The sequence below is a fragment of the Rissa tridactyla genome, chromosome 18 (assembly GCF_028500815.1).
Source record: "Rissa tridactyla isolate bRisTri1 chromosome 18, bRisTri1.patW.cur.20221130, whole genome shotgun sequence".
Lineage (NCBI taxonomy): Eukaryota > Metazoa > Chordata > Aves > Charadriiformes > Laridae > Rissa > Rissa tridactyla.
In genome coordinates, this window is record NC_071483.1 from 4,419,852 (window position 1) to 4,442,817 (window position 22,966).

The 22,966-nt window shown below is 59.1% G+C and overlaps 2 protein-coding genes across 15 annotated transcripts; both read left to right on the forward strand.

Annotated features, from left to right (window-relative positions):
- Positions 1 to 7,715, forward strand: PIGV (phosphatidylinositol glycan anchor biosynthesis class V). Of its 8 annotated transcripts, none has more exons than XM_054223543.1 (5): positions 1 to 108; positions 1,966 to 2,069; positions 3,725 to 3,881; positions 5,271 to 6,428; positions 7,269 to 7,715. In XM_054223543.1, exons 2-5 carry the CDS (start codon positions 2,014 to 2,016, stop codon positions 7,572 to 7,574), a joined length of 1,677 nt encoding a protein of 558 aa, XP_054079518.1. In that variant the 5' UTR covers positions 1 to 108; positions 1,966 to 2,013; the 3' UTR covers positions 7,575 to 7,715. The 8 variants fall into 8 exon arrangements, with proteins under 8 accessions (XP_054079518.1, XP_054079515.1, XP_054079517.1 ...); XM_054223540.1 differs by lacking the exon at positions 1 to 108 and adding an exon at positions 385 to 543; XM_054223542.1 differs by lacking the exon at positions 1 to 108 and adding an exon at positions 385 to 543 and having other exon boundaries at positions 3,725 to 3,803.
- A 703-nt stretch (positions 7,716 to 8,418) lies between these two features.
- ZDHHC18 (zinc finger DHHC-type palmitoyltransferase 18) lies at positions 8,419 to 22,742 on the forward strand. 7 transcript variants are annotated; one of them, XR_008469726.1, is made up of 10 exons: positions 8,419 to 8,691; positions 11,293 to 11,453; positions 13,306 to 13,455; positions 14,836 to 14,973; positions 15,441 to 15,489; positions 16,135 to 16,237; positions 17,800 to 17,909; positions 19,170 to 19,269; positions 21,634 to 21,727; positions 22,621 to 22,742. XR_008469726.1 is itself a non-coding variant. In XM_054223551.1 (9 exons), the coding sequence occupies exons 1-9, from the start codon at positions 8,435 to 8,437 to the stop codon at positions 21,673 to 21,675; spliced, it is 1,110 nt and encodes a 369-aa protein (XP_054079526.1). In that variant the 5' UTR covers positions 8,419 to 8,434; the 3' UTR covers positions 21,676 to 21,819. The 7 variants fall into 7 exon arrangements, 4 of the variants coding, with proteins under 4 accessions (XP_054079526.1, XP_054079524.1, XP_054079525.1 ...); XM_054223551.1 differs by lacking the exon at positions 22,621 to 22,742 and having other exon boundaries at positions 21,634 to 21,819; XM_054223549.1 differs by lacking the exons at positions 21,634 to 21,727; positions 22,621 to 22,742 and adding an exon at positions 19,509 to 21,296.
- Positions 22,743 to 22,966: the final 224 nt, after the last annotated feature.

Below are 22,966 nucleotides of genomic sequence, written 5' to 3' on the forward strand. Positions count from 1 at the left end.
GCTGTGGCCCAGCGTGGTGTGAGCTGGGCCGGGGCCACGGTAAAACCCAACACCTCCGTCATCATGCGGACGGGATCTTGAGCGAAACCTGCCCACCCTCTTGTAAGAGTAAGTAATTAATATAATAACATGCGCTTATTACCCGGCTATTGTTAACGTGATGTCGCTTAATGTGTTTTGGCACGAGCCGCGGTTGGGCCCTGCCGTGTGGCGGCTCCCTTTGAGCTGGGTGTTGGCGCACCCCCGGGAGCGATGCCTCGGGTGGAGCAGGGCCCCGCCTGCTCCGCCCCGTTCCCTCTGGCCCTGCCTGCCCGGTGGCTGCCCGGCGCCACGGCCTTGGCGGAGAGTTAGACCCACGGGCCGCGGGGCCACCGGCGCCTCCGCCCGCCCTTAACAAAGATGGCGCCGCCCGCCCCTTCCTCCCCCCTTCCCAACTACCGCCGCACACGTGACGCGGCGGCGCGCGCAGCCCCGGAAGAGGCGTGGCCGGAAGCGCTGACGGCGGGATGGAGCCGGCGCGGGATCCGCGCGCCGGGCGCTCAGGTGGGGGCGGGGCCGGGCCGCGCGCGCGCGCCGCGGGGGGTGGGGGAGGGGCGGTGACACGCCCCTCCCCCCTCTCCCCCCCCCCCCCCCCCCCCCGCTTTGCTCGGGTGGGGGCCCCGCCCCCCGCAGAGACACCCCCACCCCCGGGCGGCCATGAGGGGACCGGGGCGGGGGTGTCCGGGTAGGCCCCGGTGTCCCCCCGTCGTGAGGCCGGGGGGGGGGTCGAACCGCCCCGGGGGGCGCCGAACCGGGGGGTCCCACCGGGCAGAGGTCACGGGGGGCGGCGGTGGGCCCCGGCGGGGACGGGCCGGACCTCGGAGGCTCGGTCCCGCTGGCGGGGAGCGGGGACCGCGGGCCGCTACCGCGGGGCCGAGGCCTGGTGATGGCGGCCGGGAGCCGGGGCGAGTCCCCCCCCCACCGCGGGCTGCTCCATGCGGCCTGGGGTGTCAACCCGTTAACGAACGCACAGGCGGTAATTGTCCCTCATCTTGGAAATACCCCTATTAAGCGCTTCGACCCCGGCTGGGTCCCACAAATCCTGGCTCTTGACGCCGGGGGAACGGGCCCTGCCTCCCCCCATGGCCGCTGAGCCGCCGAAGGACGTGGCACAACGGGAGCGCGAGGCCGCGGCAGGACTCGGTCCCTCGTGGGGAGCGTGGGTGCCCTCGGCAGAGCGGGATTCCGGCGGTTGGCCATCCATCGCCCCTGGCTCCTTGCCGTGTCCCATCCGGACACCCCCAGCTCCCGCCGGCTCCCTCCTCCCAGGATGGACGGGACGCCTTAAGTTCGCGCAAACTGGGCCAGGTTTCGTTCCCACAAAAGTTCCCACATCCCCGCTTCCATCCGGACACCGCAGCCGGAGCGAAAGCGGCCACGAGGCCGAAAGCTCCCCAAGGCTCACGGAAACAGCACTGGGAAAACAGGATTGCCAAAAATCCCCTTTTATTTCTTTGGCGCCCTGGGTAGAACGGGGGTTTAAATAATTCTGGAGAACCTCCCGACTCTTAACAGCAGGTTGGAGAAGCACCAAGAGGTGCCCAAACCTCTCTCCAAGCATTCCTGGGGTGCAGGCTGGAGCGGGTTTCCCGATAGGAATCCTGTGGCCCAGGCAGGAGCTGGTTGCCGGGCTTTGTGGCGAGTGGCTGCTGCCACCGGGTGGCCATCGGTCCCCACTGCAGCTGTACGGAACTTGCTGAGTTCATATTTTCATTTACATCGTAATTTACCCCGCGTCTATTTTGTTCATATTCACATCCTTTTTTTTCAGCGCGGTTTCCAGAGTGAGCAAAACGCGCTTCGCGTCGGAGAGCGGAGGGAAACGCCGAACGCCTTTAAGATTAATTTAAGACTTCGCGTGTCTTTCTCTACTGAAATATTTTTAACCCGCTTCTGCCTTTTCCTGTCCTTTTTCCGTCCGTGCAGGTGCTCTTTCACGCGGCGCTTTTCGGGGTAGAGACGTCCCAGCTCCCGATGCCGTGTTCTCCGCCGGAGCGGCCGTCGTGGGCTGCAGCTTTCCGTGACAAGGTGTGCTGCGTCGTGACGGGAACGGGCTTTTTAAAGCTCTTTGCTTTTGAGCCTCCTTGGCACGTTCATGCGAGGCGTTTTTCTCAGCTTTTTAAAAAAATATTTAAAGCGCCGGGGCAATTTTTTGCCGCTGAGCTTTAGTAGGATTTGCAGCTGTGAAGGCGCGTTAGTAGAATTTACAGCTGGGCTGAAGTAGCCCCTCTCTTAACGCCGCAGCTTCGTGATTCAGGAGAATGTGTCTCCCACGAGTCGCTTTGTAGCTGCGAATGCTCTGGAGCAAGAGAAGAAAATGAGCAAACCCAAAACTTTTGTACGTGGTTAAATAAAAAGCGTAATCCTGTGGTTGGGGACTGGAATTCTAAAGGAGTGTATTTGGATCTTGGTTTTTTGCTTTGCTGACTGCTTGCTTTCTGCTCTCTCCTGCCGTTTTTAACCTGCTGAGTTTTTTTTCTCCGTCGGTAAAATGGGAATAGGAAAACCTCAGCGTGTTTTTAGATCATGGAGTGATGGGTTTGGGGAATCTTTATGGCGCTGGAAGGCGCTGGGTCAGAAAGCTGGCAGGTGGGAGAGGGTGCAGGATGTGGTGTCGCCGGAACCCAGCGAGAGCTGCGGGTCTTCTGTTTCGCAGACTGCAAGGCGGTTGGCGGCGGGGGAACCAACGGAAGAAATGCGTTATCTTAAAAAGCGGCGTAACCGATAGCGCCTGCCGTTCGTGGCGCTGGGCCAGGCGTTCTCCTCGCTGCTCCCGGAACGTCAACCCGGAATATACGCGGCAGGGAAAGCAGCGAGACTCCGCAAAGCGGGTTAAGCCTCGCTGGTGGGGTTTGCAGGGACGAGGTGGAGGAGAGCCACCTCAGCGTGCGCAGTTTGCAGCGATGCCCTCGCTCTGCGGACCGGGACCCCCTGCCAAAATGTTGGAAAATTGCAGGTGGCGATGGAGGGGGAAATGGTGCGAGTGTCACATCCTGGAGGTGCTGCCTCTGATCGGTAGAAGGGGTGAGGGGACGCCTGCGTGTCTGAGAAGGCACCTCAGCCTTGCTCTGACGGAGCTTGTGGGGTCGGTGCCGTGGAGGCATTCCGGAGAAAAGCCGCTCTCGGCTTCCCAGGGGCAAACACCAGGCAGAGAGCGGGAGAGAGGAGGGAACATGCCCGGCAGCGCACAGCCGGCTGTGAGCCCTGGTCAGCAAACTGCTTACACGGGTGTTATGCTCAGAGTCCGCATTTTCATTCTGTCTCCGTTCCAGAAAAAAAAAAAAAAAAAGGTTTAAATTCCATTCAGCGCATTGGAACTCGAACGTGTGCGTAGATGCTTGGCGGAGCCGCTGGTGTTTCTGCTGAGGCGGCTGCTGAGCCTGTCTGCTTCTGGTATTTACACTGGCCCGGTAAGAAATGGGCTGAGAGGACGCGTTACAACCTCTCTCCCTCTGCATCCTGGCCAAGGTTAAGAAGTCAGGGAAATTATTTTTTTTAATAGGAACAATATCAAAGAGGTCTTCCGCGTCATCTCCCCTATCTGTGATCTCTTTCATAAGTGACTTCTTCATAGAGATTTGCAGCCCTTTGAAGTGCCTGGTAGTAAATAAAAGCGCATAATTTACAAACATGGCTGAAGCCAGAAATACCTTTCTGCGTCTGTCCTCTCTGTTTATCAATTCAGGTTTCCAGAGAACCGGAGGGAGAATTTCCCTGGCATCAGTGACCTACTTGAGGCAACTTTCAAGCTCAGAATGGAGCTGGTGAGCAGGCAAGACCCCCGCCTCCGAGAGGTCGTGTGGTTTGCGGTGTGCTGCAGGGCCCTGACGCTTCTGCTGCAGGCAAGTCCCCTCTTCCTCAGCCAAAAAATGCTGCGACGTCTCTCGTTTGCTGCTCCGAGGCTTCTCTCTTCGGTACTGCCTCGTGCACCGGGGGCGAGCTGGTTCTGCTTGAGTGGGAAATCATCTTCTTTGGAGAACCAGCTGCATCCAGGGAGGCAGGTTGCTGTAAAGTAAAATTACATAAAATTCCTTGTAACTCGCTGTGTTTTCACGCCGCTGTTGCAAGAGGTTCGGCAGCACGAGAGGCTGAAGCCTCAGTTTATCCACAGAAAGGGAACAATAATCTCCTCCTGCACATTCCACCCGAGTCTCACGCCCAGAGCCGTCCTTCTCCGAGCGTGGGGAGAGCTCGGATGCTCACTCCGTCCCACCTGCGCGTACCGAGACAGCCAGCAGAGAGCCTGGCTGTGGCCACGGCCCTCCTGGAACAAAATCAGCCTGAGAAAGCTCTTCAGCGGCAGGCCACCAGCCAGCTGGCAGATTGCGGCAGCCCCGGTCACCACTGGGTAGGGCTGAGCGGAACCATCAGCCGAGATGAAAGACTCCGTGTTAGGAATGCCAGGGGCCTGGTTAGACCAGATGCGTGCTTCGTGGTAGAACGGCGGCTTTCTGTGTCTTTTAGTCCCAATTTGTTCAGCATGGACTTTTCTCTGGCAACACTGAACTTATTGCAGGGGACTCATCCCAATCTACGTGTAGTTAAGCTACGCAGTTTACCTTCTGGGGTTTTTTGTCTAAACATATTTTCATTTGGAATTACATTACAACGCGTTAAGTTGCGTACCTCCTATCTCAGGAGCTCTCTGTGTTTTTCTCTCACCTTTTAAAACGTGGCCAGCACCACAAGCTCACGGAGAGAGAGGTGTGTGCGTTCTGCTTGCTCCTCTCCAGAAAGAGAACTCGGTCGCCTGCCGAGTTGCAGAGGTGATGGAGTGATGTAGAGACTAGAGAGGGGGCCTGGGAATCGGCCGCTGTCTCCTGCATCGGTTTGCTCTGGGAAAATGTTTTTTCTCTCGTTCTGTTTCCTCTCCCTTGTACGTCAGCTGGGACAGTAATGCCAAACCGAGTAGAAGCGGAGGCTCACCAGTGCTGCAGAGGCACCCAGCGTCAGCGTATGCGGTTAGACGTGCCTGAGCACGGGGCTGAGCAGCCTTTCCCTGTCCAGTTCCGTGGGGATTCATGCTGGATGCGGTCCAGAGCTTTATTCAGTTCGGGTGTAAATACCCCAAAAGACCGTGTTCGCACCTTTTCACAGTCCCTCAGCCTGGCTTCTGTGCTGCTCCTGTCCCCTCCTGTGAAACCCAGGAGTCCTCCTCCTGCTCGGTGCTTTCGGTAAGGTACAAGAGGATCTCTGCTGGACTTCAATCCCCTTTTTCTGTTTTTTTCCAGGCTCTGTTTAACCTCCTGATCCCGGATCACGCCGCAGACGCCTTCTCTCCCCCTCGCCTGCCGGAGCCTGGCCTGTGGGACCTGCTCTTGGAGCAGCTGCTGGGAGGCCTCTCGCGCTGGGATGCGGAGCATTTCCTCTTCATCGCCGAGCGGGGTTACCTGTACGAGCACAACTGCGCCTTCTTCCCGCTGTACCCCCTGGCCCTGCGTGCCCTGGCCGAGGGTGCTCTGTGGCCCTTGCAGCGGCTGCTGCGGTTGCGGAGCCGCCTCCTGCTATCAGCCGTACTTCTTAATTCCCTTTTTTCTATCCTGGCAGCCGCTGCCCTGTATAAACTGGGCTGCGCGGTGCTGCGGTGTCGCAGGCTGGCTTTCCTTGCTGCCCTTCTCTTTTCGCTCAGCCCTGCCAACGTATTTATGGCAGCTGCTTACTCAGAGAGCACGTTTGCCTTCCTGGCGTTCAGTGCCATGTGGCAACTGGAGAAGGGGCAGAGCTGGCTCAGCGGGCTGCTCTTCTCCCTCGCTTCTGGGGTGCGTGCCAACGGGCTTATTAATGCCGGCTTCTTTCTCTACTCCCGCGGTAAATGCTTTGCCCTTCAGCTCCAGGGGGTTTCAGGGCCGGTAAGGAAGCTCCCTCCGTTGTGGAAGCAGCTCCTCAGCCTGGCATCTTCAGCGGTTCTGGTGTGCGCTGGGATTTTTCTGCCTTTTGCTTTATTTCAGTATTACGCCTACGTGAGGTTCTGTGGTGCTGGCACCGGCCTGGAGCCGACCATCCCCAAACCGCTGCTGCAGCTGGCGCTGGACAAGGGCTATCGTCTGGTGGCCACCGATGGGGACAAACCCCCTTGGTGCTCCCAGCGATTCCCCGTGGTCTATTCCTATATTCAAGACGCTTACTGGAATGTGGGTTTTCTAAGGTATTTTGAGCTCAGACAGATACCAAATTTCTTGCTTGCTTTGCCTATCACGCTTCTGGGCTCGTGGGCTGCCTGGACCTACATCATTGCAAACCCCCGGCACTGCCTAACTCTTGGTCTAGAGAGAAGAAAGAGTGAAGAAGGAGGTAAACCAAGCGCTGGGTTTTGCTGCCCCGCTGTCTTCGTGTACGTGGTCCATGCCACGGTCCTGCTGGCGTTTGGATTCTTCTGCATGCACGTGCAGGTAGGACCTTCACAGCAACGCGCAGGAGCGATTTCTTCAGGGGAGCGCGGCGTGGTGGCCGAGGCAGTGACAGTCACAGCCTGGAGCTGGCCCAGCTGCAGGGCAACGCAAACCAAAAGCTTTGCTTTTCCTCTTTGGGAGCTGCTTCCACCGAGAGTTCCCAAAGCCGCTTAATCCCTCTGCTCTGCCAGAGGAATCTCCCAAAGAGATTTTCCCAGGGGCTCGGTGTGATGAGGACACCGGGACATGGATCAAAGGGTCCAGCTGGTGTTGGTGACGTTTGATGTGGGCTTAAGGCCAGGTTTGCCGAGCACTGCGAGCCGGCGGTTTGGGGACAAGGATACTGGGTCGTTGTCATGTTGTCTGAGCTTAATGGATGGCAATGGAAGGATCCAGAGCCTGTCACCCGTCCCTAGAAAGTGTGTGAAGGTCTATTTAGGACACAGCTGGTGGCACTAAAGGTTGGGGGTTCCAGTGAAAAAATAATTGAAGAGTGAGATTCAAATCTCCCCTGAAGCTGCTGCCCCATCCCAGCTCCTGAGCTGGGTGGTGACAAGGGTTTCAGTGGGATGGTGACAATTAGTTACCGTGTTTGTCCAAAACCTGGGGACCGCTTGATGGCTTACACAGATGTCTTAATGAATGAAGCGGGTTGAGCTGAGGGGAGTTTCGTTTCAATGGAATAAACTCCAGCACCGGGAACTGGGGCCGTATTTCGGTCCCCTTTCTCAGCAGCCCGTCTGAGGCAGATGGATGGCTCCTTCTGTCCTCAGGATGAGGGTCGGTGACAGTCAGAGACCTGCAGCTTATGTGATTTTTGGCTCTGCCTGTCGTCTTCAGGTGCTGACCCGCTTCCTTGGCTCCTCCTCTCCCATCCTGTACTGGTTTTCCGCTCACCTCCTTCAAGAACGCGAACCTTTGCTCTGGAGCGAAGGGACCGATCACCAAACTGCGGCACCTCGCTCCAAGCAATCTCTTCGAGGTCAATCTGGTTCCTGCGGGAAGAGGACTCCTGAAAACCCCGTTGTGAGGCTGCTGCTGAACTGCAGATTAATCACCCCCCTTGGCAAATGCATCCTCGGATTCTTCCTCTCCTTCTGGCTGCTGGGACTGATCCTGCACTGCAACTTCTTGCCATGGACGTAGCCGGGGGGGTGTGTTGGTGCAGGCGGGTCGTGGGGCAGCAGCGCTGCTCAGAACTGAAACCCGCTTTTGCTAAAAAGCTTGATGTACCTGTAAGGATGCTGTTGGGTGTAATGAAGGCATCAGTCCTCAGTTATGTACCGAGCTGTCGCTGCCTGGCCGTGTCCGTGTTCTTTGCTGATGCTACAGCGTCCTGCCCCCTCTCTGCTGTCATTCCTGATGGCCAAAATTCCCGTAAGCTGCCTGGGATGGGGAATACCTCTTGGTTCCTCTGTCCTCTGGGGGACCTACTGCCACCGAGCCGGTATTTATGGCACGGATCCGTGTCCGCCAGCTTCCCGGAAATCTCCGGGAAGTGCCCTTGATGGGCGCAGGGGGGGGGTCTGCCGCCTTGTATGAGCCGCTGGGACCCCCCCCTCCCAGTGCCGCTGGGACCTCCCCGGTGCCACTGGGACCCTCCCCCAGGGGGACCCTACCGGTGCTGCTGGGACCCCCCCGCGGTGCCACTGGGACCCTCCCGGTGCCGCTGGGACCCCCCCAGTGCGGGTGGGGCCCCCTCGGTGCCACTGAGACATGCCCCACCCCCCCCCCCCCGGTTCCTTCTCTCCCCACACCTCGGGGCCGACCGGGGCGCGCCGCTCCTCCGGCCGCTCCTCCGGTGACCTCGCCTGGTTGCGGGCCGGGGGCAGGGGCGCTGTGTCCGCTCCCCCGCATCCCTCCCCCTGCCCCCGGTAACCACGGAGAGTTTCCCGGTCCGACCCCCCCGCCCTTGTCCCCTCCCGGTAGCGGGGCGGGGCTGCCCCCGGCGCGGCCGGCAGGGGGCGCTGCGGGGCGGGGCGGGGCGGGGCGGGCGCTGCGGCGCCATGAAGGAGTGCGAGTACCGGCAGATCCCGCCGGGGGTAGCGGGGCCGGCTACCGGCACCGTCGCTTCCTCGCCCCCGCCAGCCGCCGGCCTGGAGCGGTCCGGTGCCGCCCGCCGGCCCCGGCGGAAGTGGGAGGTTTTCCCCGGCCGCAACCGGTTCTACTGCGGCGGCCGCCTCATGCTGGCCCGGCACAGCGGAGTCTTCGCCCTCACCCTCGGCCTCATCCTGGCCACCAGCGGGCTCTTCTTCGCCTTCGAGTGAGTGCGGGATAACGGGATGGGGGCTCTCGGCACGGCCGGGGGGGCTGCGTTGTCGCGGGGTCCCCCCCTTCCTCTGCTGGGGGTCCCGCCGGTGTCCCCGTCTTCCCCCCCCCGCTTCCCGGTATCGGCTACCCCCTTTCCTGGGATAGGGCCCCCTTTCCCGGGATCGGGCCCCCTCCCCTGCTGGGGTGAAGCAGTGTGGGGTCTCTGAGCAGCCCCCGTCCCGTGCCCCCCATCCTCCTTTAAGCCTTTCCGGGGGGGGGGGGTGCCGTTGGTTAGCTGTTATCCCACCCACGCCCTCGTGGTGGGAGGGGGGGTGGGCTGGGGGGGGGGGGGGGCATCTCTTTCTAATTCCTCCATGGGAGCCCCCATATCCCTTCCTTCTCCCCGCCATTCCCCCCCCTGCACAGCCCCCAGACCCGCTTTGCAGGCAGCCACGGCTCCCCCATGGCCCGTCCCTCTTCGCGGGGGTGGTGGTGGGGAGACGGGGGTGGCCTTGGACCTTTTTTGCCCAGTCTGGTCTGGGGAAGAGGTTTAACATCCCACCAGGATCTCCTCCCGCTCTCTAAAGATCCCCCTCCAGGATCTCCTCCCGCTCTCTAAAGATCCCCCTCCAGGATCTCCTCCCGCTCTCTAAAGATCCCCCCCCAGGATCTCCTCCTGGTCTCTGAAGATATTCCCAGTCTCCCCTCCTGCTACAGAGGGGAGAACTGGTCCAGGATCGCAGTCAGGAGGCACCCCCCCCGCCCCAGGACCGGTGGTCTTGGTCCGCAGAGGCAGCAGGAGCAGCGTTTCGGTGAAAGGTCCTTGATAAAGGGTGAAACTCTTTGGGGTCCCACCTGGAGGGTCTGCGCTGGAGCTCTGCCCCCACTGTGCAGGGGTGCCTGGGGAAGAGGGGGCTGCATCGCTCCCCGTCCCCTCCGCTTTAGGAAAGCCATCCCTCTCCTGCGCCCCGAGGGAGGGGAGAGCCAGGAGCACCCCGTTACATGGAGGAGCCGGGGATGGAGCACCGTTGGTTACCGACACCTCTGAGACCTTCTGCTCTCCTGCCTCCCCGATCCTGCCCGGGGAGGGAAGGGAGCTTGTTTTTCCTGCCGCTGTATGAAGCTGGGGCTGGGGGGGTCACGCCTGCCTTCGGATCACGGCGTTATCCCTGCGAGTCTCCGAGTAAAGCTGCCCAAGCCTGCAGGCGGGGGGAGATGAAGGTATTTGCTCGGATTAGAGGTTCTGAGACGTCGGATGAGCTGGAAGGGGCAGGCAGGCCGCTGCAGGAGGCAGTAACGGCATCCCCCATGCGAAAAACTCCTTTCTTCGTGCCGCCTCTGCCCCTCCGACAGCTTTCTCTGCTGCGTCTGAAACTAACGGGCAGCGCTGGCGCAGTCACCGCTCTGTGCGGGGCCAAGCAGAGGACATCTGCTCCCCCCTCCCTCCTTGCCTAGTCACGCTTTTCTTGGTGGAAGATGCCCTGGGGCTTTCTGCGTTGTTATTTTAGCCGTGTGCTCCTGTCGCAGGGGTTACCGTTTGCTAGATACAGAGCAAATACATCTTGCCTGGGTCTGCACTGCGCTTCACGTTTTTTAACGTGATTTCTTGTCGCCTGGCGGGGGGAAAGCGGGGTCCAGAGATTCTCCCAGAAAAGGGGTGGCGAGAAGCTCGCATCTCTCATTTCGGAGACCTTTCTGTCCGACCGAGGGGCTCGGTGGCTGCTTTGTTCTGGACAGCTGAGCTCCGGGAGTTGAAACAAAAGTTGCTTAATCCTCTCAAACTGCCTCGCGGCGTTACTGAGACTTAGCGCTGCCCGCAGACATTGGGGCTCAAGCAGCTTCCCTGTCTGCGCTCGACTTATCGGTGCTTATAATAGCAAATCCCCCCGCGGAGAAAGGGACGGGAGGGGGGGCTCCGACACCGCGCCGTGCAAAGATCCGTGTTCCTCGGCAGCCTTCACCCATCGTGCTGCCAATAACGGAGCTGCCCTGATGTGGGGTGCCATCGCGCCGGTCCCCATCCGTGATAAAACACCCCCGGGTTGTAGCGCCGCAAGCCCTGGAGCGGGCATCGTCTGCCGAGGTGCCCGATGGCTTGTCCTGGCAGCGTCGATGCTGGAAGGCATCGCTGGCCAAACATCTGGCACACTGTGAAGGGCACGCGGGTCATCCGGAGACATCAAAGCTGCCTTGAATGGAAGCCAAGTGCCCTCTCGGCTTCTGGTATTGGACCGAATGGGATCGCGTTCACGTGGGTGTTGATTCCTGCTTAGCTTGGGGTGTTTCTCCGCGTGTTCTCGATGCCGCTGTTGTAGAAGGTGACCGAGCTTTGGGGCAGCTGCCAGGTTTTTGAAACGGGATTCTGGGACTTCAGAAGGGCGAAGAGCTTGTGCAGAGGGGCTTGTACTGCCACCTTGGTGCCAAAGACCCTGTCTTCCCAGTGCTACTCCAGTGTTTCCTGGGCTGGCTCTTGCTGTTCCAGAGGTCTCTGCAAAGCAGAGGTGCTCCAGCCCACCCCCCCGTGATAATCCGTAGTGTGTAACGTCGCCGCCGATAGCCGGTTCTGTAGCGGTGGTTGGTAACGATGTGTTTTTTTTCCCTTTTCTTTTAACAGCTGCCCCTTCCTTGCCAGTCACCTCACCTTGGCCATCCCCATCATTGCAGCCGTCCTCTTCTTCTTCGTCATCAGCTGCTTGCTCCAGACGAGCTTCCGAGACCCGGGTATCCTGCCCAGAGCCACCCCGAGCGAGGCCGCAGACCTGGAAAAGCGGATCGGTGAGACTTCTGTGACCCTCTCCTGTGTTTGGTCCAGTGCGTGTGTGTGTGCGCGTGTGTGTGTGTGTGTGACACGCGTTTCAGCCTCAGTGAGTCTCTGGAGAAAAAGCCGGAGTATCAAATCGCGGAGCTTGACAATGATATGTCTTGATAACGTCTTAAAAGTCCCGGTAAAAGAGATGCGACGAGCTCCTCGAGCACAGCCGGCAGCGCTTCAGAGAGAGGGTCTGCAGAGATGACTTTTGTTTCTATCCCGTCCCATCGCTCTCCGAGGCAAAGCCCCGTACGGTGGGTCGTGGCTGTGTCTGTTCCTGCCCTCGGGACGACACCTGAGCGGGCAGCGGCTCGTGCAGAGCTCGGGGGAGGGACAGCTTGTGGCACCCGTGTCCCAAACACGTTAAGGACTGTGTGCCAGCGGCCGGGGGAGCACGAAGTCCCCGTCAGGATCACGCTGCCAGGCTCTTGAAGACGGAGCGAGAGTGCGTGCTGCTCTGTAACGGTGATTGTTGTCCAGACTCGGAGGAATCTGACCCTCTGCCGCCTTCCCTAAAATACGGGTGGTGAGGACGTAGGGTAATTAACTTAGGCGTGAGTGCGTTTTAAGATTACGATTCGCCACTGAGCCTGCTGTGCTGCAGTGTTTCCTTTGTTGCGATGGTTTCCAACAGTATGCTAACGTTTGTCCCCAGCGAAAAACTGCCACGTCACGCTCTTCTGGTGGCGGCCAAGAAGGTGTATGCGTCCAGCACCCGTGGACCTTGGTGCTGTGACCCGTAGTCACAAATGCTTCAGCAAAGCTAACGTGAGACAGCTTGAATCTGCCCCGCTGAAGATGGTTGCAAGGCAGTAATTCTACATCCGACTGAAAAAATACGGTTTTAAAATATCCTCAGAGCGGTTATCCGTGTTTCTATATATAAGTGCTTAAAGCAGTAATCTGGCTGCAGATGCTGCCTGATGTGCCAGCTGTTACCGTTAATATAATCCACTTCTTACCCTCTTAACGTGCTCACTGTTACATCTCCGTTTGCCAAGACTTCCTCGGAGTTGGGAAGGTGCTCTTTTAAGAGTGACTAAAATAAGGGAATAACCCCCAAAACTGCAAACGTGATACAGAGGTTTTCCAGCTTTTGCTGAGCAGAGGAACGGCCTCCAGCTGCCAGTGCCCAGTGAATAACGAAGTGCCAGCGCAGGCAGGTGTAACTCGCGGTGTCTCTAAAAATCCCCAGTTTCGACCTTGAGGAGGAGGAATCCTCTTGTCTTATGAGAGACACGTGTTAAATTTCAACGAAATCCGCCTGGAGCACGCGGGACCCGCTGGCTGTCCTCCCCCGCTGTGCTGGGAATGAGTCTCTCCGGCTGCGGGTCGGCGAGTCGTGTGCTAGGGGTGGCCGGGGCTGCTTCTGCGGAGGTTTGCCCTCGTCTCGGTAACTTGGATGCTTACAGCAGAGGAGGAACCACCCGTGCGTTAACAGATGATGTTGTCTCTCCTTGCGTGGTGATCCGTTAGACGCGGGGAGATGAGTTGGTGGCGCTGGGCACGTTAACTCTGCTGCTTTTACGCTCGCTATTTATAAATTGCTTTATATTCTCAAATTGTTGGGCAGATATTACTTCCTCCTGGCATCCCAGCAGCGTTGCCAGACAAGGAATGGACATAAATAATGCTGCGAGGAGCTGACTGGAGTTCCTGGCTGCCCACCCCGCAACAAATCCTGTCGGCTGAGCTGCCTCTCGGCTTCTGATTAAAACCAGGAGAGCACGCGCCGATCCCTTACCCTGCCAGGGAGCGGATACGGGGGGGCTTGGGTTTCGCCTGCGCGGGTTTGACTGTCCCTCCTTGTCCTTGCAGACAGCATGGGCACCTCTACCTACCGCCCGCCGGCCCGCACCATGGAGGTGGTCATAAACAAGTACGTGGTGAAACTCAAGTACTGCTACACCTGCAAAATGTTCCGCCCTCCCCGCACCTCTCACTGCAGCGTCTGCGACAACTGCGTCGGTAAGCCCGGAGAGAGGAAAGGTGCCGCTGTCCCGTGTGCGTGTGGTTTATGTTCCTGGACAGGTTGCTTCTGCGTCTCGTAAAGGATTATAAAGCGAGATGCCGAGCGGTTTTTCTTCTTCCCGCTTGAAATGAAAGCAACACCAAGTGCGGTGGCTCGGGGCGAGGGGGCGGCACGTCCAAGACTCCGTGTCTCTCTGCTTTCCCAGGTTCGGGGAGATCTGTGCCATGAAATGTGGTTGAGGCCCCCACCGAACACAGGGTTTGCCGCGGGCTCCGTGTTGCGTGTGGCCGTGCTGGTGCCAGGCTGGCAGAGACACCGCCGTGGATGCGGGTTGAGCTCTTCTGTGTCCTCTCCCCGCGCCCTCAGACTGTGGCGGGGCAGGAGGGAATGAACAAAGACCCGAAGAAAAATCTCTGGTGGCTTCCCGTGGGCAGGGACAGGCGGAGGGGGGTGGGCAGGGGGGGGTTCCCAGGCTGCACCGCAGCAGCTTGAACTGGCGGCGGGGTGGCATCTGATTTGGGGACATTTTAATGGAGATTTTAATCCTTGCGTGACTGCTCTGTGTGGATGCGGAGGTTGTGCTTTACGCTCTCTGCCGGGGCAGCCTGAGGAGCCACCGACCCGCTGCAGGACCCCAAGGCTCTGCTGAAGAGAAGAAATTTGGGAATCGCCAAGCGTTCTGCGTTTGGGGATGGCGGTGGGTGGCCGTGACGCCTCCTCGCGCTGGCGCAGCTCGCCGGAAAGCAGCCGCGGCTGGGGCAGGGTTTGGAGAGGAGCCGGCCGGGGGCGCGGGCTTGTGCCCGCTTTGTGTGCGACGGGTTTTATTTGAGCTGGCGTCCCCTGCGGAATGGTTGGTCTGAAACGCGGCCCTTTCATTAGAAGGCAGTGGGGAGTCTCTCCAGATACGCTGCACCTGCCCTGGGTTCCCAGGCAGTTTCTGTGGTTTGAGAGGCGTATCTTTATAACTTTGAAAACTGTTCTTCTGCCCCCGCCGAGAAGGCGGGGGAAGCTGACGCGCGGGAAGGGAGCAGCGATGCTGCGCGCAGGCACAGCCGGCGCTGCGAAGTGCTGGAAAAACTTTCCCTCTTCTCTTTCGGTTTTAGTAATGGTAGATGTTACCGGTCACGAGGTTTGTATTTGTGCAGGGCTTGCCGAGAGGAAAGGTTTGGCCTTCGATGCTTAAAAAAAGGGGCATGTGAGCAGGCGGCAGGGCCGCCTTGAAACTTCTCGCTAATGCGGTGCCGCAAGAGGTGCGGGTCTCAGGGTGGTGGGTGGAAGCTCAATTTGGAGCCCCTGGTTTTTGCAGGCTCGGCAGAATTTGCTCTGTCACGGGGTGCGAGGGGGCAGGAGTCCTCACCACGTCCCTTTTGTTTCAGAGAGGTTCGATCACCACTGCCCCTGGGTGGGCAACTGCGTGGGCAAGCGCAACTATCGCTACTTCTACGCCTTCATCCTCTCCCTCTCCTTCCTGACGGCCTTCATCTTCGCTTGCGTCGTCACCCACCTCACTCTGCGTAAGTACGGTGGGCGCGAGCAGCCACGCGTGCCCTGCTGCCGGCCACGGGGCAGCACCAGTCACCGTTCCTGTTGGACAGAGCGTGGGATGGGTTTATCCCTGTTTTCCGCCCCCCCCCGCCGAATAAAGGGGGTCTCAGACTGCAGGGAACCCCAGATCCACCCTGCACCTGGCTGCAGAGAGACCGGGGGAGCTGGTGACTGGGTTGTCCCCACCAGAGCTGGTGGGTGCGTCCGCCCTTAACCTGGCGGGGAAGGTGACTTGCCCGTCAGCCCTGAATCTCCTGGAGCTGTGTCTACACGCTGACGTTTCGGCAAAGTTCCAGACCGTAGATGTTTCTTGGGCAGCCGGGCAGATCCCTGTGGCCCGCAGCGGGGGGTGGCTGCGTGCTTGGGGGTGAAGCGTTGGCTGGAGATGCAGGGCTGCCTGATGGGACGGCATTCCTTGTCCCGTTTTGCTTTGCAGGCTCTCAGAGAGATGGATTCCTCGCCACTCTGAAGACGACACCTGCGAGATATCCTTCTGACGCCGTCGGCGGCTCAGGCTGCCGAGCGCTGGCGCAGCGATGCTAATTGTGGAACAGAAGCGCAGCGAGCTCTTTGTAGGGTCACCTTCGGGTACTTTCCACAACTTAATTTAGTTCCCGAGCTACCTGGTTGGGGCAGACAGGCATCCGTAGGCTGATAGAACATCCCCAAATTGGGAAGAGCTTTAATTGGCCCAGGTTGCCCAGAGAAGCTGTGGCTGCCCCATCCCTGGAGGGGTTCAAGGCCAGGTTGGACGGGGCTTGGAGCAACCTGGGCTGGTGGGAGGTGTCCCTGCCCAGGGCAGGGGGGTGGAACCAGATGATCTTTTAGGTCCCTTCCAATTCTAACCATTCTGTGATTCTTTCTTTAGTTCACCGCTGGGGACTGAGAGTGGGTGACAAACTTGTTTCCCAGTTTACGTGGAAAGGGAAGCGGCTGGAACAGGCTGTGCCTTGCTGGGTGCCCGCAGAATGGTGTGGGGAATGGGAAGCTCGCTGGGATGTTTTCGTGGCCCAGCATGCGTAGTCACAGCACGTACCTCCCAAATCAGTCCTCTCCTTGCAGGATCATTTTGTTCCCCGAGACTTCCTTGACTTTTTTTTTTTTTTTTTTTTTTTTTTCCCCTTCCCCACTGTGCTGGAGCTGGTGATTTGTTTTTTCTCAGTCTGGTCTATTTTGGGCCTCTCAGGTTTTCACACTTATTTAGTGGCCTCCAACCTGACGACGAACGAAGACGTAAGTACCTGGACGCTTGTCCTTCTGCAGGGCTGGCCCCGGTCCTTCCTAAGCGGAGGTGAGGCTTCCAGAGGATCCGCGGCTGCCTGCCTCAGTGCAGCGTCTCGGTGGGACATGCTGCCTGCCATCATCCACCGCCAAGCGCGCAGCCCGTGCCCTAAAACGGCGTTTTTTAGCCTGTAGTTTCAGGTAGCTGGGCGGGGGGGAAAAGCAGCACGCGGCAGCGGGGGGGACCGTGCAAGACGTGTTGCTTGGCAGCGCCAGGCTGAAATGTTAGAAAAAGTCACGTGCGTGTTTTTTCCAGTCTGTATGTGGCCTCGCTTAAAATTAGGAGTTCCGAGATTTAAAAAAAAAAAAAAAAAAAAAAAAAAAAAAAAAAGGCAGGCCGGCCCCAGAGATTTATTTGGGTGTTAGCCTGGGACACGGGTGATCTTAATTCAGCGTCCTGCATAACCACAGGTTTCCTCTGAGACCCTGGGCAAGTCCCTTTGTCTCTGTCAGTTCCTCGTGCCTAACGGGCAAATAACGCCCAGCCACCTCCTGATGAGACGTACCTTAAAAAGTGTGGGGGGCAGGCAGGCTCCGAGGGCCCAGTGAGTACCCTGAGCAGGGCAGATTGTACGGAAAAGCAGGATCTGTCTGATCCTTGGAATCTAAATTCACCCTCCTGGCCAGAAGGACCTGTAATCCTTGCTGGAGGCTTCCAGCTCTGCAGAAGGCAGGTTTGCATCTTTTTTTTTTTTCCCCTCCCCTCTCCCGTCCACCTTTCTGTTGCGTTCGGAGGTGTTGGCGGAGGTGCTCACGGCCACGTAAAGTGAAGCCAATGGAGGGTCGCACCCCGGTTCTGGGAGCGCCAGGTCCCAAGCACGTGGCCCGTTGCCGCTCCGGCTGCGTTGCCCGCCTGGCCAGCCTTATGCTGCAACTGAGGAGAGGAAGTAAAAAAAAAAACAAAAAAAACAAAACAAAAAAAACCCCAACAAAACCAAAGAAAAGGAGGAAATGTAATGGTAAATGGTTCGCTGCAGCCAGGGGCCTGAGGCCGGGTATAGCATCTGCCCACGCGTGTGTGCCTACGCTTGGTGTGACCGGGGTTTCGAAATCAGAGTCCCGGTGGCAGCTGCTCGGGGTTGGGGCAGATGAAATCGTTGCCTCCTGTGGCAGCCCGGCCTGGGAATCCCCTCGCTCTTTGCTCGGCCGGAGGAGCCCGGGAGGGACCCAGGAGCTTGCAGCCTCACAGAGAACGAGGGGAGGAGGAGGAGGAGGGTGGTGGTGTTGAAGAGGGGGCCGCCGACAAGCTGCCGTGCAGCGCGGGGAGGGCGCAGCTTTGGGGCTTTCTAGCTGCAAGGTTGAGCCTTGGCGGAGGCAGGAGCAGCGTGTTGCTCTCCTCTGGCTGCCTCTCTGCAGCTGTGCTGCCTGTTAAAGCAACGGGAGGGAGGACGTCGGCAGTAAGACGAGCCTTCCACCTCTTGAGCAAGGGTTTGAACCGAGTCCGTTACCGTGTAATTAATTATCTGCTATCAGATCTTTCGTATCTTAATCCGCGTCTATCCTTTCCCTTTCAGATCAAAGGGTCCTGGTCAAATAAGAGGGGCTCGGAGTTTGCCAATCCCTACAGCCATAAAAGTATCCTCACAAACTGCTGCGCGGTGCTGTGCGGACCGTTCCATCCCAGGTAAGAGCCTTCGACCTCCGCGGCGTCGGGAATCGCATCCCGCTCTGCGAGAGGGGCCTGGGAAAGGACGGGTTTATCAGGATTCGGGGGAGTCAGCACAAACACGTCTGCTCCCGTGCTGGTGGGGAAAGTTTCCCAGTCTCCGCAGAGAGTGGCTGGAGAAATGTCTGAGAGAGAGAACTGTTGCTTCTCCCGCGTTGGAGCGATGAGTTCGGGTCATTTGTAATAGTTCCGTGGAGTTGGCAGATAAGACGCATCCTGAGGTTTGATAAGGGCAGGGTAACGGCACCAAAGAGCTCGGCGGCAGCTGGTTAAATGCCGGTAGTGGCGAGTACGTCTTAGCACGTGTTTTTCCTCCTCTGCTCTGAGGATCCAGCGTCGTGGCAAGCAGCCAGCAGAGCGCTGCGCCAGGCAGCGGGGACGCCCGGGCTTTTACCAACGCCGGGGTTACCCGAAATGCTTAGTAGCGTCCCACCAAGCGCTCTCACCCGTGAGTTAACCAGAACTGGTGTTAAAGCAAGGATGCGGGCGAGCGGTTTGCTGCAGGCCTAAGGAAGCTTTGGACCCGAAGCAGGATTATCGCCGCTTTGTCACAAGAGGGTGCAATTGGGCAGAGTCAGGCCGGCGTCCCCTTGCGCCGTGCCGCCGGCGTGGGGCTCCCAGCCTGTCCTCGGGCATGTGGGGATCCTCCAGACAGGGCTTTTTTTTTTCCACCGGATCCTATTTGGATTTGTGCGGAGCGTCTCAGAGGTGCGAACTCGGTGTAACGCGGCGGCAGGGGAAGGTGCCAGGCTGTGCAGCAAGAGTCAAAGCGCGTTTTACGCTTGCACACCTGGCCCTGCTCTCTGAAGTACCCCCGAGTTTTTTGTTGGGTTCAGGGCTGCCGAAATGCCCGTGCTGCCACTCGGAGACGGCAAATCTGCAGATTCGGGGAACCGAGCTCTTTGCTGGGAGGTTGTGGGGAGAGCAGCGTTTCTACTCCCGTTCTTTTCCCCGTTCGTGTTGTTTTCCTGTCGTAAAGGCCTTTCGCCAGTTCCCGTTTGGGTTTGCGGTGACCCAAAGCTCTAACGGCCCGAAGGCTGTTCGGTGGCTTGTGTGATAAGTCTGTGGTTTGTCTAATGGGCAGCTCCTGCCCGTGCTCTGGTTAGCAGCTCCCACGAGGACGGCCCTCTCCGCGGCCCGTGCGCTCCCGCCTTCGCCCAGCCTTCGTTCCCTTAACTCCTCTCCCCTCCCACGCTCTTCCCTTCTTCTGTTTTCCAGTTTGATAGACAGAAGAGGATTTATCCAGCCAGATGGCGGGACCCCGTCCAGTCCGAAGAGCGAAATCCCTTCCTTCGGAGCCAAAACCGACACCAGCATGGTAGGAGGCATTCCCTAGCGGTGCTGTGGTGTAACCCAGTGCCTGCTGTGCCTGCACCTTGCTCCAGCCGGTACCTTCCCCTCCAACATCTCCCCAGCTCAGGCGGGACAGCCCTGCGATGCAGAGCTGCCAAAGACTCAGTCGAGCCATACGTTGCCTTTATATTTTTTTTTTTTTTTAAATTTATTTATTATTTTTTGTTTATATGTTTCACTGTGATCTGGACTTTGGACTGGTAGAGCCCAACAGCATGCAAGACCCTCAGACTCGTGCAGAAAGCAGGGAGTTCCTGCTGCGCCCGGGAAGCAAATAGGTCTTGGGGAGCCACCAGAGCTCTGAGCCCGGAGCGTCTGCTCCAGGGTTTTGCTGTGTTTCCTGCCGGGAATATACTGAGGTGGGAGGTGGGGGCTGGTTCCCACTCTGAGCTGGGCTGTGATGCCTCGTCTGCTGGGCTGGTGGAAGCGTACGTTCCCTGGTATCCCCGTTATCTCCGTGAACGCGTCCTGCTGCCCTGCGCCCACGTGGAAGGGCTGTTCTGTCTCTTAATGGCCGGGTTCTCACCTCGGCCGCTGCCGGAGCGGCTTTTCTTTTCCAGAAGCTGCTGTGCCTTGGTAAGTTGGGGCTGTTGGGCTGGGAGGACTCTGGCTCCCAGCAGCCGTGGAAGCTAGCTAGCGGTCCCAGCTGCTGGTGATCCTGTTTTCTGGCTGGTCACTGAGAGGGTGTTGAAAACCTCGTTGAGTTTTGGCCCGGCCGGTCAGGAAGACAACGTTTTGCAGCAAGGATACGAAGTAGGAGGACCCCCCTTTTAACGGGGAAGAAGAAACACGCAGCGTTCTGCGGCTCTCGTCGTGAGATGCTGGGTGGCAAGGCTACACTTGTAGGATTTGGGAACCTTGGTTTGCCAGGGAAGCCTGGTCATGTCCTGTCTCCTCCGAAAGGCAACAGGAAAGTGGGTGAAATCCTGAGGTGGAGCTTCCCAGAGGAAGCAGTTAGCGAGTGCTGGTCTCTGATAACCTCACGTTGTGCTCTGGGTTTGCGTTTCTGGCCGGCAGGTGAGAGCCAGGGCTGTCCCCGCCGCCTCCGGAGCCATTCCCGTGTGCCAGGGGCGCATCCCGGAGCATCGCTCCGTCCCTGGGGAGGCACGGGAGAGCCGGGCTGGGCAGCTCTGCCTCACCGACACTGGAGCATGCCTAGAGGAGAATCACAGACCTCGTTAGCAATACTTGAATCATGTGATTAAAAGCTGCTGGATATTTTTGCACAATTTGTAGATTTTTTTTTTCTTTTGAATTTTTTTTTTTTTTTTCCTATGATGTAGAACATTTTATAATTCGGCGCAGGTAGCGTTGGGCTTGTTAGCACCAGGGCAGAGGCTTGCAGTGTTCTGGGTCAAGCTGCCTGGGTAGGTTTCCGTGGGTCAGACGCCTGTGTGTCAACCTCAGGGGGAGGCAGCACATTTCGGGGGGGGGGGGCAGCCTGTCCCCCGTGAACTCACCAGCGTTGTGCTTTGCACACTCGAGCAGACAGTGCCAGCCCGCAGGCAGCTTCGGGGCACGCTGGGGGACCGGCAGAGGCACAAGGTTGCCCCGGCCTCACCCGGCTGGTGGCCGCACAAACATCTCGGTGCTTGTTCGCTGTGGCCACCGGCTCTCCCTTGCCCTCCGCGAAGAGCCGAGGTGAGAGCACGGCAGCAGAGGCTGCTGAATCCCTACCGCGTCAGATGGCCCTTGCTTCGTGCCATCTCACGGGCCAGGCGCTTTAGGACGTTGCCCGTGTTGCATCCGGAGAGGCCGCCCTGCCCTTCCCACCCCGCTTCTCCCGCAGGGATGGCCCCAGCGGGGCTTGTCCCCCGCCGTGGAGGAGCCTCGGGGCGAGCCCAGCTGGGCCGTGCCCAGGGGGTCTGGGGGTGCCGGGGAGTGAGGAGCAGTGTCGGGGGCGTTATCAGGGGCCAAACTCCTTCCTGTTTTTATTTAAGCCCCTTCCCTTTGTTACTCAACGTAATAAAAACTATATTTTTAAAGAGTTAATCGCTTGGATGATTATTTTTCTTCCTTTAAGACAGAAAAGAGCGGGCGTTGCAGTGTTTAACAGGGCGGTTGGCCTCTGTGAGGTTTACCTGGAAGCTCCTATAGCCTCCCGCAGGATGGGGCTGCGAGGGATGCTCAGCGGCAATTGGTGCTGCCCTGGCTCTTGCTGGAGGAAGGGATTTTTCTGTCCCCCGTCTCCAGCCCGGGCCGCGTCTCATCCACTCGTCCGTCCCCTCCCCAGGGCTCGCTCCAGGGCTGTGCCAGGCTCCGTGTGGTCCCCGTGTCTCACCCAGCGCCGGTGGGTAGTGAGGTGCATAATCTCTGGTGTCTTCCCCAGGAGGACGCCTGCCAGGATTTTGCCATTTCCTGCACAGCCTGATGGGATTTGCCCCCCTCCTTGGACGTTAGCCCCGCTTTCTGAGGGCTAGCTGGTAAGAAAGCGCTTTCTTCTCCCCATCATCCGCCCCAGCAACCCATCTCATCTCCACTGCATGGACCAGCTCTGCCCACGGAGCCCATCACCCTCCGGTTGTGTAGACATCTGTGTGCTGTGTGTCCCATCCATCCCACCAGCGTCCCACCGCCGCGAGGCACTGCTGGCCCTGGGCCGTGCCGTCTCGGTGCGGGGCTGCCTGCCAGAGGGGTTGCCCACAGCCTTGGCGAGAAGAGAGGGATGGTTTTCCCCCCCCCCGGCTTCGTGCTGGGCTTTGGGACAAGACGGAGCTGCCCAGTCCACGGTGGGGGGGGTGTGTGTGGAAAACGGCGTGGCTGAGGGTGGGCTCAGGCTCCGGGCGGGGGGTTTGTGTAGCCCGGGGCTCGCTGGATGGCACGCCGTGGTGGCTCGTGCTCGGAGATGCCATGACGGGCTCGGAGGAAGCCCCCAACTCACGCAGAGATGTGGCGTTTGGAGCCAGCTGTGGCTCAAACAGAGGAGTGGGAGCCTGGAACAGATTTTAACCCCAGCTCTGACCCCCGGTCCCTCCCCTCCCTCCCCCTCTGTTCGCACACCAGGTTCCTCCTCCTATTTTCCCCTTGACCGCGGTAAGTTCCTTCCACAGCACGTTGCAATGAAGCCCTGCTTCGCTTGTGGGCTGTGGAGCTGCCCCTCGGCCCCCCCCGCCGCCCCCTGCAGCTCCTGCCTGCTCCAGCCTCGGCAGCAGCCGTGGAGGAAGGCTGCCAGCGCTCTCCTCCGTCCCGCGCTGTCACCCCTTGCCGCCACCGAGCCCCGGTGCTCCGCTCTGCTCCCTGCTGCTCCTCGCTCCTGTATTTCTGGCACTAACCCTCTCTTTCTCTTCCTCCTCTCGCTCACACCGGGTCCATCAAGTGTCAAGAGCCCTGGTGGCCCGCAGCCCCCTGCCTCTCTTGGAGCACCCTGTGGGGAGCCAAGAGACTACAGCCATGACCACCACCAGTGCCTCCGCTCGCCAGGGCTGCGCCTTCCTCCCTCCCACCCACCCCAAGAGAGAGGGGGAAAGCAGCCGTGCACAAGGAAAAGCTTTTCCAACCCTTCTCTGGGAGCCGGGACGGCCGTCCCGCCGGTTCAGAGCTCGAAGCCATACAGCCGTCCCACCCGAGAGCAATAACTGGAGTTCCTGCTGTCTCCCGCCACTGGATGGACTCACGCAACCGAGCCGAGGATGCCGGTGGCTCCCCGTAACCCCCAGCCTTAC